The 20,142-nt window shown below is 50.9% G+C and overlaps 1 protein-coding gene across 1 annotated transcript in view; it reads right to left on the reverse strand.

Moving 5' to 3' along the window:
* Positions 1 to 16,524, reverse strand: part of C2H13orf42 (chromosome 2 C13orf42 homolog) — a 43,192-nt gene extending 26,668 nt beyond the window's left edge. The window contains exon 1 of the mRNA XM_075334577.1: positions 16,108 to 16,524. Within this exon, the coding sequence (XP_075190692.1) occupies positions 16,108 to 16,524 (417 nt within the window). The remainder of the gene's footprint in view (positions 1 to 16,107) is intronic.
* Positions 16,525 to 20,142: the final 3,618 nt, after the last annotated feature.

The following is a 20,142-nucleotide window of genomic DNA, read 5'->3' on the forward strand; positions in this document are numbered from 1 at the left end:
TACATTTGTTAGCGATGGTTGTGTCCGTGAAAAAAAGGATCATATCAGATTATCCATGGGAAGAAGTACACCTGTTCTTTTGGATGGTATTTGTTGTTACAAAACCTGTAACCTGAAGCCTGCTGCGGTTTCATTTGTGCCCAGGCGTCAGCTGCCATTTAGGGCTGGGCCTTGGGTTGTCCAGCTGGCTGCTTTCTCCTCTACGTCTAAGTGTGGAGAGGCAGCTAGTGCGCATGCGTGTGCCGATTTACCCCAGCCGCAGCCTAACTACAGTGTTTCGCCTAGTGAGTATGCTCAGCCTGACTGTGCCATTGCTGAGGCTAAGTCTTCATTTCGGGATACAGCGCATGCTCCCACACTTAGTGCGAAAAGCCTCTTTGCACAGGTACTTGCACTCCGTGCCGGGTCTAGGTCCTGTGTTGTGCCTAGACACCATAAAGCTGATAGTCTTTTTTCAGACACTGTATTTCATGCTACTGAGCATGCTCAGGCACTTACTGCATCAGAGACGATGTCCGGTAATGAACTCTTTGGCCCTGCCCCTGATGTGGGGGTCCCATATAGACCACAGGGCATCAGGTGTCCTGACAATGTGGCCAGGCCACTCCCAAATGGCTTGCAGAGGCCCGCCCCTATGACTTGTCACCGCATTATTGATGGTCAGACGATGACTGGTGAGGTGTTTGGGTCATGGCAGCCATGAGGTCATCATTGAAGTTGCGGTTCCAAATAGGACGCTAGTTATGCCATTCATGACATGTCACTCTGCTTTTGTCTCCAGGAGGTGCATTGTGGTCCACCCTGGTTTGGGGCAGACCCAGGTTATAAAACGGGCTGGAGCCAACAAGGAGGTGCGCAGTCTTCTATTATGCTCCAAAAGAGCACACCTCCATGTGTTGAACCCATTGCGGCTTTAGGCCAGAGGTAGGCAGGGATAGGGTGTCGATGCAGGCCACCACCACAGTTGGTAACGCAGAACGGTTAAGACCAGCTCCTGTCCTACCAGTCCTGCTTGTGCAGCCCAGTGGCATTAACAGGCCTGCTGCTGCTGATGCACCTGCTGTCCACAGGTGTGGCCCCTACACACACGGTCAGCGGTACTCAATGGCCCCTGTGTTGTTAACAGGGAGTTCCTGGGCTGGGTGGGCATGTGGACCCTGTGACGCTAACAGGGCTCCCAGTCTCCAGATCCGAATGGCGTCTAACTCGGTTCAGGCTACTATTAGTTTCATAGCCACACAGCTCTGTATCCTCCACCAAACCTTCCAGTTGCCAACCTCTCCTTTTCCATCTGGGAGCACGGTGGACACTGACTGCTGATGGGGATATATACCTTTCTCTTTCTTTTCTTAATAATTTTCGGTATATAGCGGTAACATAGTATATACCACCTTATCCAAATCTGCCAGTCCCACTGTAACAGATGGTGTTTCTTCAGCAAATGTTACTGTTGCTTAACCACCAAATCCACGGACAAAAACTTTTTTCCCCTTTCCAACACACCAGTTCCCCTTTCCACCAGCATCTGTCCTTTTTCAACTCATTTTGTATATGACCAAAAGTGCAACTCTGCAGGGACACCGTACTCAACGCCATCTCAGCACAGCAGCCAGCCCTCGGTCCCTCAGATGTGGACAAGTAAAAGACCATTTCCTCCTATCCATGACAAAGCGTTGAGATTCACTCTGTGCAGCACTGGTGTTTAGTGGAAAAGCAGATCTAAGATTGCGTACCACCTTCTGCAGATACTCCTGTATACATGTGTGAAGCCCCACAGGTGTTGTGTCGGTGCATTACCTTCAGGGACTCCACTCGGCTGGATCTGGTCACAGGTAGGAGATCTTCTTCTCGTCGTGACGCCACTCTCAGTATTGCGGCCAGTAGGGACCGCCACTGCAGGTTGAGGGACGCCTGGGGCTGATGGTGAGTGCAGTTAGTTGGAATAGCCTCCTGAGAGTGAGGCAAGCCCCAGGGCCCTGTGTAGGTGCGTAGAACCACAAGGCGCAGAATAACTCCACACAGGCAGAATGTCTTTCAGGGTTTTTACTCACTTCAGGTGGCAGGGTGAGTAACCCGGGCGTAGCTGGGATGAACCAGGCGGGAACCAGGTATCCTTCAGGCTGACTTCTGATGGTGACTACCAACTCGCCTTCCTTAGCCCTTGGTGGTTTGGGGTGACCCCGACTTTTAGTCCCTATGGGGGTCACCCAGGGAAGTTGCTGAAGCCTCACTCCCCTTCGTTTGCCGTTTGCTTGTGGCCTGGACCAGCTCACACCAGCTGCTTGCCTCCTGTGAGCTATGGGCCCTAACTGTGGCTACGTGGCTGCGGCTTTTGTGGTGTTGTGGTGTGGGCTTTGAGGGCCCCACACCGGCAGGTTTAGCAGGGAAAGGTGGATCTATCCCCACTCCGGGATCTGCCGCCCGTTTGGGCCTGGTTCTCCCTAGCAGTCTTCTTACTTCCCACTCTGTGCTCTCTCTCTAGCTGGAGATGGGTTTCGGATAGCCCTCCTAGGTGACCGTTCTCCCCCGTCGGTAGCCACTGCGCGGACGCTGTCAGACTACAGCAGCCCAGGGGAAGGGGTCAGCTCCTCTCGGAGCTCCCTGGACTCTGCTCTGAACCGGCTCACATCTGGGACCTTCACTGCTGCTCCTGTCAGAGCTTCACTTTCCTGCTCCTCACTCCTCCACACTCTGCTGCAGACTGTTTACTCCTCCTTCTCTTTTCCCTTTTGTGCCTGCCTACGCCACCTAGCAACCAGATTCTCTTACCACACCCCTTGAGAGGAGATGGAGGCTTTTGGCCCCCTCCACTATTCCAGTGGAGGTGAAGGCTTTTCCCCCTCCTGGGATCCCCAGGGGTCCTCTCAAAGGTACATGTGTGAGACCTGATCACTATGCGCCTGTGTAGTCACACCTCGGTCAGCCTTCTGGATTACCTGTATTGTACTGTCCCCAGCATGGGTGCAGTACTCAGTGGTGCCTGACCAGGTCAGGGGCGCCACACATGCGTCCATTTCTATGGCAGGAATTATTTTGCCAAATTTTGTCTTGTACCGGGGATCTAACAGTGTGGCAACCCAGTAGTCAGGATTACTTTGAATTCGTACAATCCGAGGGTCATAGTATATATAATCAAAAAATATATTGTCCAAGTGGATTCAATATCACTTTTATTAATTTAATTATTTTTTATTATTTTTTTGGATACACAAAGTGCAAAAAGTGCAGCATAAAAACAAAATATACGTTTGGCTAAACAGAAAAACAGGACAGTGCGACCCAAGGAACAGGCAATAATCAACATAATTTGTATAATGATCTTTTGCGCAGCATTCACAAGAGCAATATAAATATATATACATATAGATGTACCCAGGAGATATGCAACCCCAGATTAAAGTGCTTATTTATAGTGCTGAATTGTCAAATGACATATTTCATCTTATTGCACTTCAATCATATTGCACATATCCCATCATGTGCAATATACAAAACATATATAGAGGAATGGTTTGGATACAACACTTAACTATAGTATACGTATAGCTATTATGAACATATTGCACATTTCCCATTGATCAAAAGGTAGATCTTCATTGGGCAAAACCCATGGTACAAAATTGTACTGTACACCATGCTCATTATAAATGGTAAACACTGTGGCTGAAAAAAACAGCAGGGTGGAAAGATTATATATGGTTGCACAGCACTGTTAACATTTTATGCCTGGCCCACCAATCATATTGCACATATCCCATCATGTGCAATATACAAAACATATATAGAGGAATGGTTTGGATACAACACTTAACTATAGTATACGTATAGCTATTATGAACATATTGCACATTTACCATTGATCAAAAGGTAGATCTTCATTGGGCAAAACCCATGGTACAAAATTGTATAAACAGCAGGGTGGAAAGATTATATATGGTTGCACAGCACTGTTAACATTTTATGCCTGGCCCACCAAGTGGTGGGCCAGGCATAAAATGTTAACAGTGCTGTGCAACCATATATAATCTTTCCACCCTGCTGTTTTTTTCAGCCACAGTGTTTACCATTTATAATGAGCATGGTGTACAGTACAATTTTGTACCATGGGTTTTGCCCAATGAAGATCTACCTTTTGATCAATGGTAAATGTGCAATATGTTCATAATAGCTATACGTATACTATAGTTAAGTGTTGTATCCAAACCATTCCTCTATATATGTTTTGTATATTGCACATGATGGGATATGTGCAATATGATTGAAGTGCAATAAGATGAAATATGTCATTTGACAATTCAGCACTATAAATAAGCACTTTAATCTGGGGTTGCATATCTCCTGGGTACATCTATATGTATATATATTTATATTGCTCTTGTGAATGCTGCGCAAAAGATCATTATACAAATTATGTTGATTATTGCCTGTTCCTTGGGTCGCACTGTCCTGTTTTTCTGTTTACCCAAACGTATATTTTGTTTTTATGCTGCACTTTTTGCACTTTGTGTATCCAAAAAAATAATAAAAAATAATTAAATTAATAAAAGTGATATTGAATCCACTTGGACAATATATTTTTTGATTATATATACTATGAGTCGTTTGTAGGATTATTGTAAGTTTTGGGAACCATAGTATAGAAATAGCAATGTTATAAAAACGGTATGGATCTGTTAATTCTAATTCTGAGGTTTTTGTTTTTTAATCCGAGGGTCATGTTGTAGGTAATGCAGCAAGAAGGCGCTCATGTGTCTTGTGCATCCAGGAGGACCAAGTCCTTGGTGTGTTGGTGGCAGAATGGTGAGAATCGTGCCTCCTTCCTCTGCCCTCTCCCCACAACCTCGCACAACCAAAATGTGAGCAATCTCTCACTCATCTGCTGAGTCTTCCATGCCCATCGCCAGTTCGTCCTCCATTTCTTCATGGGCTCCTGCACCTTCCTCAACACTTTTTGCTGATACTATGCGCCCTTGTTAATCCCTCTCCCTCACCATGACTGCCGTCTAGGTGCCGCTGACCATCTGGACCTCGTAGATCTTGTTATCACTTCCGCATATGACTCCTCCTGTACTTCCTCCCCTTCCTCTTGTCCCAACACCTGACTCCGAATAATAATTACAGTGTGCTCCATCATGTAGATGACCAGAATTGTCATGCTGAGAATGGCATCGCCAGTGCTAAACATCTTCGTCGACATTTGTAAACTGTGTAGAAGGGTGCATAGGTCCTTGATCTGACACCACTCCAGCAGCGTGATCTGCACCACCTCTGGATCAAGTTATCCCAGGCTATATGTCATAACGTATTGCAGCAGGGTTCGGCGGTGCTGCCACAAACGCTGCAACATGTGCAGATTCCAATTCCTGCGTGTCGGAACATCGCATTTCAGGCGTTTAACCACCAGACCTAAAGACTTCTGTAGCGACGAAAGTTGTTGAGCTGCTGTGTGCGCACGATGGAAGTGAGCACATAGCGAGCGTGCCCGCTGCACAAGGCCATGTAGGCCGGGATGGTGTTTTAAAAATTGCTGGAGAATTAGGTTCAACACGTGAGCCATACAAGGCACGTGTCTCACATTGCCCTGACGATGGCCCGCAGCCAGGTTTGCATCATTGCCGCACACGGCTGTTAAGTCACCAACGGAGTCCGCTCCGTCAATTTGTACTCCGGTCGCCAGGCGACAACGTGTTCCTTTCATGCATAGTGCTGATGATGGGAGAGGAGTCGATGCCAGCGGCGCAGGTGGACGCAGGTTATGCTCACCCACTGGGCTGCATTATCTTGACAGATGCAGAATCTCTGGCTGAATGTAGCTGGTGGGTATCTCACAGATGAAGTACCATCATTCAGCTACAACCAATGGGAAGACACCACACCGTTTTTTATGCCCATCCTGTCTGCAGACCACTGCCAGACATAGCTATGAACCTCTGGTTACTTTTACCCCCAGTTCAGTTTTATGATTTTGTGTGCTTGTTACCTGACTACTTTTCCTGCTTGCTGTTTATGTACCTTGTTGGCCGATCCGCATTTCACCTCTGCTTGTTTTCTGATTAAGTCCTGGCCGTCCCATTCTGTTCCTGCTACTCAATTAATGTTTTGACCCTGCCTGACTATTATTCTCTGGAACTGCAGCCTTCCACAGGTATCGATCACCTTGGGCCCTGTGTAATTCCTAATCCCTGTATAGGGTGTGAGGTAGCACGGTCGGCTGCGCAGCAGAAGACACGGGATCCAGGCATTAAGGTTCACAGCACACGGTTTAATGTCCAAACAAAAGTCCACAACAATATACATGTGCCTCTCCAGCAGAGAACTCAGGGAGTTCTGTTCACTCCCTCACACCCGGCACACCTGCCCTCGTTCCTGTTTCCATTTAATCCTTCCTTCAGCCTGTAGGGAAACAGCATTAACCCTGGAGTGGATCTACTTTCTATCATGGAGTGAGCACAACCGGGGCGAGACATACCGGCCGTCATAGATAACCCCGGTCACAGTCTCACATACCCCCCCCCCTCAGTTCAAGCGTGCGGGGTTGAACTCCTGCCATCAAACACGGGCCGCGGGACAAGACATCGGCGTTGCCCTGCAACCTACCGGCCCGGTGTTCAACCGTAAACCGGAAGTTCTGCAGAGAAAGGAACCACCGGGTAACCCGGGCATTCCGTTCCTTGGCGGACCTCATCCAGACCAGTGGAGAGTGATCCGTCACCAAGCGAAACTGACGTCCCAGCAGGTAATAGCGTAGGGACTCCAAGGCCCACTTGATCGCCAGGCACTCCTTTTCCACTACGCTATAATTCCGCTCAGGAGGGGTGAGCTTCCTACTCAAGAAGGTGACGGGGTGTTCCTCCCCCTGAACCACCTGAGACAGCACTGCCCCCAGGCCGACCTCCGAGTCGTCAGTCTGTACTATGAACTCCTTCCGGAAATCAGGGTTGACCAGAACGGGCTGTCCGCACAGGACCCCCTTCAGGGCCCGGAAGGAGTCCTCGGCTTGCGGAGTCCAGCGCACCATGACGGACTTCTTGCCTTTGAGAAGGTCCGTCAAGGGGGCTGATAGTCCCTCAAAATCTTTTACAAACCTCCTGTAGTACCCCACGATACCCAGGAAGGCCCTAACCTGCTTCGTGGTCAGGGGTCTAGGCCACTTCTGGATCGCCTCAACCTTGTTAATTTGGGGCTTAATCACTCCTTGGCCTATTACGTAGCCCAAGTAGCGGGCTTCCGTGAGCCCCAACGCACATTTCTTTGGATTGGCTGTCAATCCAGCTGTTCGAAGCGCGTCCACCACCGCTTGTACCTGTTCCAAGTGGGTCTGCCAATCGGAGCTGTAAATAATGATGTCATCAAGGTACGCTGATGCATACGCCTGGTGGGGTTCCAGCACTAAGTCCATCAACCTCTGGAACGTGGCTGGAGCGCCATGTAACCCAAAAGGCAAGACAACATAGTGGAAGAGACCCTCCGGCGTAACAAAAGCGGTTTTCTCCTTGGCGGACTCCGTCAGTGGCACCTGCCAGTACCCCTTGGTCAGGTCGAGCGTGGTAAAATATTGCGCCTGTCCCAGCCTATCAATCAGCTCATCCACCCGGGGCATGGGGTAGAGATCGAACTTGGATATTTCGTTCAATCTCCTAAAGTCATTGCAGAACCTTAAGGAGCCATCGGGTTTTGGTATTAGGACAATCGGACTAGCCCATTCACTCCGGGATTTTTCGATGACCCCCAGGCGTAACATTGTCTTTACTTCCTCCGATATGGCTTGTCGTCGAGCCTCCGGTACCCGGTATGACTTCAGGCGTACCTTCAGGTGGGGCTCGGTGACAATATCATGTCGTATCAGACTGGTCCTACCGGGCAGCTCGGAGAAGACATCGGGGTTCTGCTGAACCAACCGTCTGGCCTCTCGCCTCTGAGTCTTGGTGAGAGCTTCTCCAATCCTTACTTCCGGTTCGTCCTCTCCGGAGTTCGCTGGAGCCGGATGTGAACGACCCGAAGAGGAGGGAGATGGGGAAAAAACAGCCATCAGGCTTTCCCGTTCCTGCCAAGGTTTTAATAGGTTGACATGGTATATTTGTTCAGGTTTCCGCCTACCGGTATCTCGTAGGGGCCTTGCCACTGAGCCAGGAATTTACTCTCCGCCGTGGGAATTAATACCAACACCCGATCCCCGGGTTTAAAGGTCCGCACGGTGGCTTGTCTATTGTAGTGGCCGCTTTGCGTGGCCTGAGCCTCCTGTAAATGCTCCTTCACAATTGGCATGACCGCGCTTATGCGGTTCTGCATACCCAAAATGTGTTCAATCACACTTTTATGGGGGGTGGGCTCTTGCTCCCATGTTTCCTTTGCCAGGTCCAACAATCCCCGGGGATGTCGCCCGTATAACAATTCAAAAGGCGAAAACCCCGTGGATGCCTGTGGCACCTCTCGTATGGCAAACATCAAATAGGGAAGCATCATATCCCAGTCTTTCCCGTCTTTTGAAATCACCCTTTTGAGCATGGTTTTCAGGGTTTTATTGAAACGCTCGACTAAACCGTCCGTTTGAGGATGATACACAGACGTACGCAACTGCTTGATCTGGAGTAGCCGGCATAGCTCTTTGGTCACTTTAGACATGAACGGGGTCCCCTGATCCGTAAGGATCTCCTTGGGCAACCCCACCCGGCAGAACACAGCAAACAACTCCCGAGCTATAAGCTTTGCTGCAGTATGTCTGAGAGGTATCGCCTCGGGATACCGGGTGGCATAGTCAACGATCACTAGGATGTGTTGGTGCCCTCGAGCGGACTTTACGAGGGGCCCCACCAGATCCATCCCTATCCGTTCAAAAGGGACTTCTATAATGGGTAACGGTACCAACGGACTGCGAAAATGGGTCAGGGGTGCAGTAAGCTGACACTCCGGGCAGGTTTCGCAGAACCATTTTACCTCCCCAAAGACCCCGGGCCAATAGAACCTTTGCAATATTCACTCCTGCGTTTTCTTGACCCCTAGGTGGCCACTCATCAGGTGTTTATGAGCCAAGTCGAGGACCCGCCGGCGATGCGGCTGGGGCACCACCAACTGTTCTACCCCCACGCCCCGTATTTCATCTACCCGGTAGAGTAAATCTTGCTTAAGAGCGAAATGGGGGTACCTTACCTGGGCACCGGGCAGCTGTGCCACCCCGTCAACTACTGTCACCCGACTCCGGGCATGTATTAACGTAGGGTCCTGGAGTTGGGCTGTCCCAAACGTATCCGGGGACGCCTCCAACTCCGGGATGGGCTCGACCATCTCAGCCTCTCCTGCCAATACCTCTAGGGGTAACCTATCGGGTTCACACTCTGTCCCTATCATGGTGACCCCTACGGCAGGCGTCCCGGATTCAGGATTGTAGGGCTCAGGTCCCGGACTGACCAATATCTGAGGGGACTTAGGGGGTCCCCTCCATAAAGTCCAAAAATAGGGCAGGATCACGTCATAAGGAAGAGTGTTAAGAAGTCCCACCTCATGTTGCACCTGACCGCAAGGTGCTGTGATGGTGACAATCCCCGTGGGATAGTCTCGGCGGTCCCCATGTATGCAAACCACCCCCACGGTACGTCCGGTGGCCTTTATTTTAGCCCTTAGGGTTGATCGCACAAGGGTCACTAAGCTTCCGGAATCCAACAATCCTGTAACCGGACATCCATTCACCTGTATTTGACACAAGTGGGGCTCTGTCTCTGGGGAGACCAGGTCAGCGGTACACACCACCTGAGCATACATTGAACCCCGCCGGGTAACCCCACAATCTATGGGCTCCGTGGTGAGTGGACACTGGGCTTCCATATGTCCCACCCGCTGGCACCGCCAACATCTAATGGGGACGGAAACCCCCTTGACGGGTTGTCGTTTAGGGTACAGAACCTTCCGGACCTCAGGAATGGCGGGCGCGGCCTCAGACGGGACGGTAGGGGACTCCTGCACCGTTGTCAGCGGTGGGTCCTTGGCCCTAGGCTTGGAGGGGCTGGACCGACGGGCGGTACGCAAAGTCTCAGTGTCCCGTATCAAGTCCTGCGTAGCCACATGCCGCTCTACCAGGGACACTAATTGGTCGAGGGTACTCGGGTCACCCTGTTCTACCCACCGTTGAACGGTGATGGGTAAAGTGCGCACAAAACGATCCACTACTACCCTTTTCACCATTTGCGCCGGGCTCAGAGTGTCAGGCTGCAACCACTTTTTTACAAGATGCAACAAGTCATAGGCCTGGGAGCGTACGGGTTTGGCTTCGTCATAGAACCACTGATTTACCCGCTGAGCCCGTACATAGGTATTCACCCCCAACCGAGCCAGTATTTCGGCTTTCAGGGTCACATAGTCAATGGCGTCCTCAGTACAGAGGTCCAGGTACGCTTTTTGGGGTTCCCCCGTCAGATAGGGTGACAATACCTCAGCCCACTGGGGGGTCGGCAGCTTTTCCCGCTCGGCCACTCGCTCAAACACCGCCAGGAACGCTTCCACATCATCCCCCGGGGTCATCTTTTGCAACGCTTGTCTCACCGCTTTCCGGACGCTGCCGTCGTCACCCGGTCCCGGGGTTGTTGCTGCCGGTCCGGCACGGATCGACTTGGCCAGGAGGACCATCTGTTCTTGGTGCCTCTGTTCCTGCAATTTCAAGGATTGCTGGTGCTGTTGCTGCTGACGATCCAACTTCCGGATCAGGTGTGTATTCATCTGTTGTTGCTGTGCAGTAGCCTGAGCCAGCTGCTTTAGTATGTCCTCCATGGCGTCACCGGGTTTGGGCTGTAGTATAGCCGCTCGAATCCAGGACATGTGCTGCTGGGTCACCAGGGATGGATGCTACAGCTCACCGGTTGTCATGCCCGCTGATTCTCCACCATATGTGAGGTAGCACGGTCGGCTGCGCAGCAGAAGACACGGGATCCAGGCATTAAGGTTCACAGCACACGGTTTAATGTCCAAACAAAAGTCCACAACAATATACATGTGCCTCTCCAGCAGAGAACTCAGGGATTTCTGTTCACTCCCTCACACCCGGCACACCTGCCCTCGTTCCTGTTTCCATTTAACCCTTCCTTCAGCCTGTAGGGAAACAGCATTAACCCTGGAGTGGATCTACTTTCTATCATGGAGTGAGCACAACCGGGGCGAGACATACCGGCCGTCATAGATAACCCCGGTCACAGTCTCACAAGGGGTTAAAGGGTTTCAGGGTTCTAGGGGTCCTGCTTGGTGAGTGGCTTCCCTCTAGCCTATCATTTACAGCCCATCTGAGTGTGTGGATCAAGGAAGGCGTTACACCGTGCTCTCTGCAGAAGGCCATGTGGGCCAGGATAGTGCTTTAAAAATTGCTGGACAACCAGGTTCAACACGTGAGCCACACAAGGCACGTGTGTCACATTGTCACAGCGAAGGGCCGCACCCTTGTTTGCATCATTGTCGCACCCGGCCTTCCCTGGCTGCTGGTTGAGTGGAGACAACCATTGATGAAACTCGGTCTCCAGAGCTAACCGTCCACAACTTCTCAGCGGTGTGACTCACATTTCCCATACATTTCAAAGTAAACCTTTGACCGCCTGATGGCATTGAGCTCTGCTGCCAGCATAGTAAGGAGGTGTGTGGTATTCCTTGTGCGCAGTTACAAGGAAGGGTGGCCTGACCACACAGGGTTTGGGCCAAGGTGGAGGACCCACACGAGGTTGAAGAGGCAGAAGCAGTGTATTAACTTCTACATACAGAAGGATTGACACAACTCGTGGGGACGGCAAGACTTGTACAGCAGACCCTTCTCCATCTCTCCCCACAGTAACCCATTGCCCAGTCAGTGACATGTAATGCCCCTGTCCATGCTTACTGGGCCAATTATCTGTGGTGAAATGCTCCCTGTCACACACAGTTTCTCAAGGAATCAGTGATGTTTAGTGCGACATGCTGGTGTAGCGCGTGCACGCCTTTGTTGGAGAAGGAGTGGCGCCTGGGCATCGACTCTTGGGGCACTGCGATAAGCATAAGGTCTCGAAAATCCTCGGTTAAAAAGGTTGGAAAGGCAGCCTTTTGGTAGCCAACAGTTTGCAGATGCTGAAAGTCAACCTCCAAGCCACGTCATGCCCTTCTAAAAGCATGTAAAACACAGCGAGGGGACTCCAACCACAGTCTCCCTCGTTTCCACTAACTGGGCCACACACACCCCACTTGACTGGCATCGGTTGACCCAATTTTCAAGATGAAAAAGATGCTTTGCATGAAGCACTCTCAAAAATACGCGTGCCTTTCCCGTCCCCTGGCTGACCCAGGGAAAGAAAACTCCTCTTAGAGCCATGACTTGTTCATCTTGGTTTTTTTAGAAACACAGCGAGGGGACTCCAACCACAGTCTCCCTCGTTGCCACTAATTGGGCCACACACACCCCACTTGACTGGCATCGGTTGACCCCCCTTTTGAAAAAGAAAAAGATGCTTTGCATGAAGCACTCTCAAAAATACGCGTACCTTTCCCGTCCCCTGGCTGACCCAGGGGAAGAAAAGTCCTCTGAGAGCCATGTCCACATTGTCAGTGGACAGACACGTGTGCTTATCTGCCAGCAGACCCCCAGCAGCACTGAAGACAGGTTCCGAGAGAACGCTGGCTGCAGGACACGACAAGATCCCCAAGGCGTACGTGTCGAGCTCAGGCAATTTATCCAGATTGGAAGCCTAAAATGAGCAGGGCTCAAGTTGCACAGTAATGGCATCGATGTTTCCTTGCATATACTCATATATCTGTGTGTCCTCCTCTTTTTCCTTGTCCAGCTCTTTTGTTTTCGCATGAGTATATGTCCTTGTCACTTTCCCATGTGTTTGTGTTGTGTTGTGAGTTGTTTATCACCTTTTGGACACATTTGAGGGTGTTTTCTAGGTGTTTTTATGTGTTTGTGATTGCCTGCCATTGTTTCCTATGCAGTTCGAGTTCGGTTCGTCGAACGTTCGACGAGCCGAACTCGAACGGGAGCTCCGTTCGGCGAACCGACCTCGAGCCGAACCGGGACCGGTTCGCTCATCTCTAGATAGGAGTCCGACCCACGAGAGGCCCAGGCTGCCTGCCGTTTGGGCCAGGACAGGGGGAGAGTACAGAGTTGTGCATGGAGGAGAGAGGTCACAGATTATCAACCCGGATCCAGCCTCTGACCTGCCCGGGAAGCGACCGGAGTCTCTGATGGCGAGGAGCAGCACCCGGGGTGCGATACCACCTGAGCCAGTAAATAAAGTGACTGGAACCCGCATCTGGTGACTCTGTGAGTAACTGCTGCTGCCCTGTGCTCCGGCGCTCCTGAGTACTGCAGCCCCCATTCTCATCAACCTCCCGGGGTACCCCACTCCGTCCATGGGGAGCGATACCATCCCGGCTGCACATAACACCTGCCCCGGAGAGAGACTGTCCAGCGACTGCTAGTTTCTGGCCGCATACCGTGGGTGGCGCTGCAAAGCATCCCCATTCCCCATCCAGTACTGCCCCTGGGAGAGGACTAGTCGCAGGAAGGGTCGACGGGGGAGGAGGTCGAGACCCCAGTCACCGCTGAAACCGGTGACACGCTTCCCAGGGGCCCGTCACCCTACTTCCATCCCCATCTGTATTTGACACTTGTCCGTTTGCCGTTCTTATTTAACATGTAGCCGATGGGGTCACGGAACCGGGTCAGGCCAGTCACAGCTACCCCAAGGAACCACTGGCCCAGTGACGAGTACCCTAAGGCATGGTGGTACGCTACAAGAGCAAATACTCACCGTGCACACTTCCGGTTCCGTCCTTTCACCGCGCTCTGACCCGCTCTAGAGGTAACTTTCTGTACATATGTACTGTATACTGTACACAGTATACCATTCTACAGTACAGTATATACTATATAACATGATTATGAATTTGCATTTGTGCATGCAGTATTGTACTTTCTTTCTGCTAACCAGTAGGGCACATTGCTTATACTGTACCTCAAGCACACCAACAATTCTATTGTAAGCTAATGTGCAGTTGAATTTGTGTTATATGTTTTTTTACTGTACTGCACAGTATTTTGTATTAGTATATGGTAATAATTTTATATGAATACAGTACATTATTTTGTATTACTGTAATAAGTTTGTATAAATACAGTAAATATTTTTGGGTTGTGGAGTGAATTGTCTGTGTTTCAATTATTTACTATGGAAAAATTTGCTTTGACTCCTGGAACCAATTATGCTCGTATTCCAAGGTTCCATTGTATAGTGAAAATGTAAGTTATAGGTTGTTAACCAGATAAAATAGCATTTTCCACTCTCTGGGTGGGACCATGGATAGGCATCGTTACAAAATAAGGTGAATTTGTCACTCAAGAGTCTAAGTGGCCATACCTGTGGAAACTGATATGCAGTTATAAAATCCTCAAAGTATCTATCACCCAGACCTCTTTCACACGTCCATGCAAAACACAAACATTTTGCACGGTCTGTGGTGTAGGTGCGTATGTGTGTGTGTTTGTGTGTCCGTGTGTGTGTTCAGTGTGTGCTGTCAGTATGCTATCCGTGTGACATCCACATAGCACACGGACAGCATGAACTTCGATACTCACCTGTTCCCACTGCTGCTGTCTCCGGCGGCGCTGCTGCTTCATGGTCCACAGTGTAATGAATATGCATGAGCATAATGAGCGGGCCCAGAAGCAAGTGACAGTAGCCCAGGAAAAAGCATTGCTGGAGACAGGTGAGTATAGAAGATAATTTTATTTCAAAGACACCTGTTTTTTCCAGTACATGTCTCACTGATGTCACACGGATCACATCAGTGCATGGTCAGTATGACATCAGTGCTGCCAGAGAAAAACGGACATGTCGCTGTGTGGAGCATGTAAAAACACGGAGTGCACACCCATTGATTTTAATGGATCTACGTGTACTCCGGTACATTTGAAAACGAAAGTCCCACGTACCGAAAACACGGACGTGGGAAAGAGGCCTAAGGCTGCATTCACACATTCTTTGTACACGTCCATATTCTGTCTATTTTTTTTAAACAGACAGCACACTGACCCATAGACTTTTATTGATCCATACACACATCAGATTTAAAAATGGATCTGCGTCTCCGGTTTGTGAGATTTATGTCTTATCCATTTGGCAGACCAAATGTGGCGATTAAAGTTCAAACTAATCAGTCAGATTAAAATGTAAACATGGAAGACATACTTTGTATTTCAGAGTTCCATTTATGTTCCATCTGTTTTTAACTAATCAATTGATAAGGGTCAATGGATAAATTAAGGGGGCTTTACACGGTAGCGATATCGCTAGCAAATTCTAGTGATAGCGAGCGTGTAAGTACCCGCCCCTGTCGCGCATGTGAATGTTAGTGATCGCTGCCGTAACGAACATTATCGCTACGCAGCGTCACACATACTTACCTGGTCGGCGGCGTTGCTGTGACTGCCGAACAATCCCTCCTTCAAGGGGGAGGGACGTTCGGCATCACAGCGACGTCACTGCAACGTCACTAAGTGGTTGGCCAATGAAAGCGGAGGGGCGGAGCTGAGCGTGATGTAAACATCCCGCCCACCTCTTCCTTCTGCATTGCGGCCGGCGGCAGGTAAGGAGACGTTCCTCGCTCATGCTCGTGTCACACATAGCGATGTGTGCTGCCGCATGAGCGATGAACCACAACGCTCAACAACCCTTACCGATTTTTGAGTTTGGGACGACCTCTCCATGGTGAACGATTTTCACCATTTTTGAGGTCGCCTAAGGTCGCTGGTAAGTATTACACGCTGCGATATTGGTAATGACCCCGGATATGCGTCACTAACAATGTGACCCCGACGATAAAACATTAACGATATGGTAGCGTGTAAAGCCCCCTTAAGAGTTTGGACAGTCTACCTGCTTCAGTTTTTTAAAGGACATGAGGAATAGCGGATGAAACACAGAGGGAACTATGGTCTCTTTTACATGGCTGTATGATGATAATGTCTGTAAAGCATTGGGCAATATGATGGCACTATATAAGTAATCAAAACAGAAAAATAATATAGACATGGATGTGTGAATGTAGCCTAAGAAAGACTAACTATGTTTGTTAATTACTTGACTTATGTCAGCATCCTCTTACCTTTCCGTCACCCGTCTCGTGTGGTGATGATTTTTTTCCGGTTTTGGATGACTTGGTTGATACTGGTGAATATTCAGCTGCTCCCGTTATGCACCTTAAATTATGTAGACTAGCCAGATATTTTTTCCTGAGAGCTAATAGATCCTGGAGGTATTGGAGAAAATCCTGGGTCTTGGCAAACAACCACGCAGAGTCCTCGTCTTTGTAGTAGCAGCATCCTGACGACTCAATATTTGTGGTGCTTTTATACTTTTTTAAAGACTCACCATTAGTTGGTCTTCCTCCTCCAACTACATACATTGAGGTGCTGCGGACCAGACGAACAGGCGAAATTGTGCCATTATAAGTGCTGCTGCTCTCTGTAAGGTCGTGACTGCAAGAGTTTGGATGAAGAGCCGACTGAAGTTTTCTCAGCATGATTTCTTCTGAACAAATATGCTTAACAACTTCAATATACATGTGAATTGTTGTGTCCTCGATAAGGTAAGACCCAAAGCCTCGTAGACCAGAACTTTCTTGGACTTCCGACTGACTTTCGATAATGAGATTGACCTTGGACCAAGAACTTCTTGCAGAGAACTTAATTTTTAACGCTAAATATTTCGATGTACCAGCATTTTACAAAAGAAAATTTCTTCATTCTTTATCCCAGCCTTCAGGTCTGGACACAAAGCCTCATCACCGATACAGACGGTAACAGAGGATCTCATGTGTTTTCCCCATGGTAACAGAAAAGCATATGGGTATCTGGTGTCTGTTCATTGTTAAGAAAATGGAGGAGTCCGATAACCAGATGCCATGTATACTGCATGAAGGAGTCTGGACAGGAAATGGTCGACAACAGCTAATTTATTCTACACAAATATTGGAATCACTTGTAGGAAAATTAAGTCTTCATATTGCAGTTTTATTTTTTTTTTCCGTAAAAGCAAAATTACTTCTTAGTTGAGGAGCTTCTAGACACTGCCAAGGAACAAAATCAAATACAGTGCCGTGAAAAAGTTTTCATACCACATGAATAGTGATGGGCGAGCGTGCTTGGCACTGCTTGCTACTCGATCAAGCATTGAGGTACTTAAGATGCTTGATACTTGATTGAGTATCCTACTCCTTTGTCGCAATGCTCAAGTCTCCACCCTGCATATTTCACTGCTTTTTTCCAGCCAATAAACATGCGAGATTGCATGCCAATCAGGGTAATGCCGTAGCCATGTTGGCTACTACCATTACTGTGATTGGCTGGAAGCATAGTGCCATCGCGTCTATATAAGATCCGATGAAGCCATTGTGACGCCTTGAATTAGCCAGGTAGTCACAGGTAGTGCCCTGCATAACACCGGTCCCCTATAAAGGAGTCTACAGCCAACCACAGAAACCCTAGTCACCCCTCTCAGGGCTTGATGGACACACCAGGGGGGCGGAGCCAGGTGGTTGGCCATGCCCTCCGAGGAGTGCAGAGAGCCTGAGGCGGGAAACAAGTCAGTTGAGTTGAGTAGTAGTTAGGAGGAGTTGTTAGTGGAGGGGAGACGGAGTGACAGATGTGAGGGTCATAGCCTGAACACCTTGGCTAGGAGGCAAGCAGTGGCCTCAGCCTGCAGGAGCTAGGAAGACTGCTCCGTGGAACCGTGGTGGACCGGGACAGGGTAGTGGCCCGCTGGTACCGATCCGGGGCACCGACTCGGAAACCGGAGCACACAGGGGGCCTGAAGAGCTGGACATCCTTTCTTCTTTCATGATTTACCGGGCTGTGGCAGTGCCTGCCCGTGTTCCAGGACGAAACCAGGACTGAGCCTTACACGGTGAGCTGATACATTCATTTGGACACAGGGGGGTACTCAGACCCAGAATCCTCTGGACTGAATTAATTAACTGATTGCGGTCTGGACTATAGGTCCTTTCCCACCCAAGTCCCGACTGAAGACAACAGCCCACCGAGGGGGGATAGAAAGCCACCGCACCGGTAGAGAGATCCCACGGGCCAGCGTCTGCGAGCAAACGGGCTCTCCCGACATACACAAAGCCGGGGAACGGACTCCCGTCGCTGAAGCGCAGGCAGTCTTCAGCTACACAACACGGTGCATGAGAAAGGCAGAGACCACCATCCGGGCTGGGGACCCGACCGCAGCCGGCTGTGGGCACCGACCACCATCATCTTGGTTTACCAGAGACTTGCGTGTGTTACTGAGTACAACAGTGCCCTCCGGCTGCGCACATCGCCCTGCACCGCCCACCTATCCCCAACGGGCCCCGGGGCCACCATCCTTGCCCACGGAGGGGTTAACAACTTGCTGCATAATATCTCCCCTGGGTGCCCCGTAACTGCAGCAATGGTGTCTACCTTCACCACATCCCATGGGTGGCGTCACGAACTCAAGCGCGGCTCTGGCCGTGCACCTACATAACCCCCACTAAAAGCACCAGCATCCCCTTTCAGAGCGAAGTGACCCCGGGTCCGGAGGCGCTCGAGCCACCCACCAACGAGCCCAGATCCGAGCGGCTCAGCTGCGGCCGAGCGCGGGGCGGTACACATCGACTCTTCTGGCGTCACGAACAGGATTCGAACAGGATTTGAACCCATTCAGTTACCTAGTGAAGTGAAGTCAGCGGTGATCCGTTGCAAAGTTTTCACAATCCGCCATCTTTTGGCGCTAAGATTCCCGCCAGAGTCTTCTTCCCCGCAGAAAGGGCACGAAAGCCGAAGCCCCACCCCCTGGGAACACGGTCAGGAAAATGAGACTACTCAGCAAAAGAAGGGAGTGCCATGAAAAGACCAAGGGGGGGGGGGCGGGTGAAGATTCAGCGACATGTGACCCAGCTGATAAAGGGCAGGGACTCCAGGACCCTGCCACCCTTTGGGTTCTTGTATCCCGAGCGAGCGACATGGCTGACCCGTCCAGCAAGCCCGGAGCCCGCGCCCGGAACAGCGGCGTGGGTAGAAGCCCGGACCACACAGATGTGTTGCCGTCTGCAAGCCCAGGTGCACTTCTTAATGGAGCGGTGGATGGCCGAGATGGAGGAGGTAGCTGTGGCCATGCGGGTATGTGAAGTAGAGGCAATTTTGGAGGAGCAGGTAAGCGACCCACGCCCCTATGTCCCAGAGGGACCGGCCGATGCAGCCCATGCCCTCCATGTTGCCTCCCTCACCGCCTGTACCAGTTGCCGCTGCTTCCCCACTCGGTCCGCTGCCCCCCGACACCGGCAGCGGAGCCCGTCCTATCCGCCCGTGAGGACCCGCTTGTGGAAGCAGCCCGCGGACGGCCAATCATCAGACCAGCACCAATCCCGCTCCCGTGGAAGATTCACCCCCGGAAGATGCCCGTTCCCGGTGTGGAACCGCCAGTCCCGGAAGTGGCTGCGCCCAAAGAGATCCAGGCCCCGGCAGTCCACCCGGCCAAGATGGAGGTGGATGCAGACCGGAAGAGGGCCCAGCAAGTAAAGCTGGGTGTTCCCAGGTTCCAGGCCTCGGCTGAGGCGTCGCGGGGTTGCCGCTGCGAGGCAGCAGTGCAGGCCGCGTCACAGCGGAGTTCCCCAGTGCAACAAGTGCCGGTCGTAGCCGGCATGGGGGATCTCCAACTGGGTCAGACCCCCGCGCAGAGGGAACTAGAGCATGAGGACGCTCCGTATTGGGAGTGGCAGCAGCGCCAGCTGGGCCGGGAGATCACGGCCCGGGAAAAGAAGGCAGAGGTGCTGGCCTGGACCATCAGGGAGAAGGAGAATCTCCGCAGTGCCACCTATCGGGTGCGGGGCCCGACCCATGAAGGTCAAGTCCGGCAGTTTGACCCCCGGCATGGATAGGGGTTCATCTTTGAACCGGGCCTGGAGGCGGAGATATTCGTATCTCGGCGGGACGTCAACTCCCACCTTCCGATGGGTCACCCGGACCGTGACCTGGAGCCCGGGAGCTCGTGAACTACACCCGGCATTGCGGGGAGAGGGGCTGGTTCGCCCCTTGATGTGAAGAGGAGGGTGAGCCGCAGTGCCCGGAGGCACACCCAGTCCCCTTCCCCACCATACAGTCCTGAGGAGGATGAAGAA

This window comes from Anomaloglossus baeobatrachus, chromosome 2, assembly GCF_048569485.1.
Source record: "Anomaloglossus baeobatrachus isolate aAnoBae1 chromosome 2, aAnoBae1.hap1, whole genome shotgun sequence".
NCBI classification, from domain to species: Eukaryota; Metazoa; Chordata; class Amphibia; order Anura; family Aromobatidae; genus Anomaloglossus; species Anomaloglossus baeobatrachus.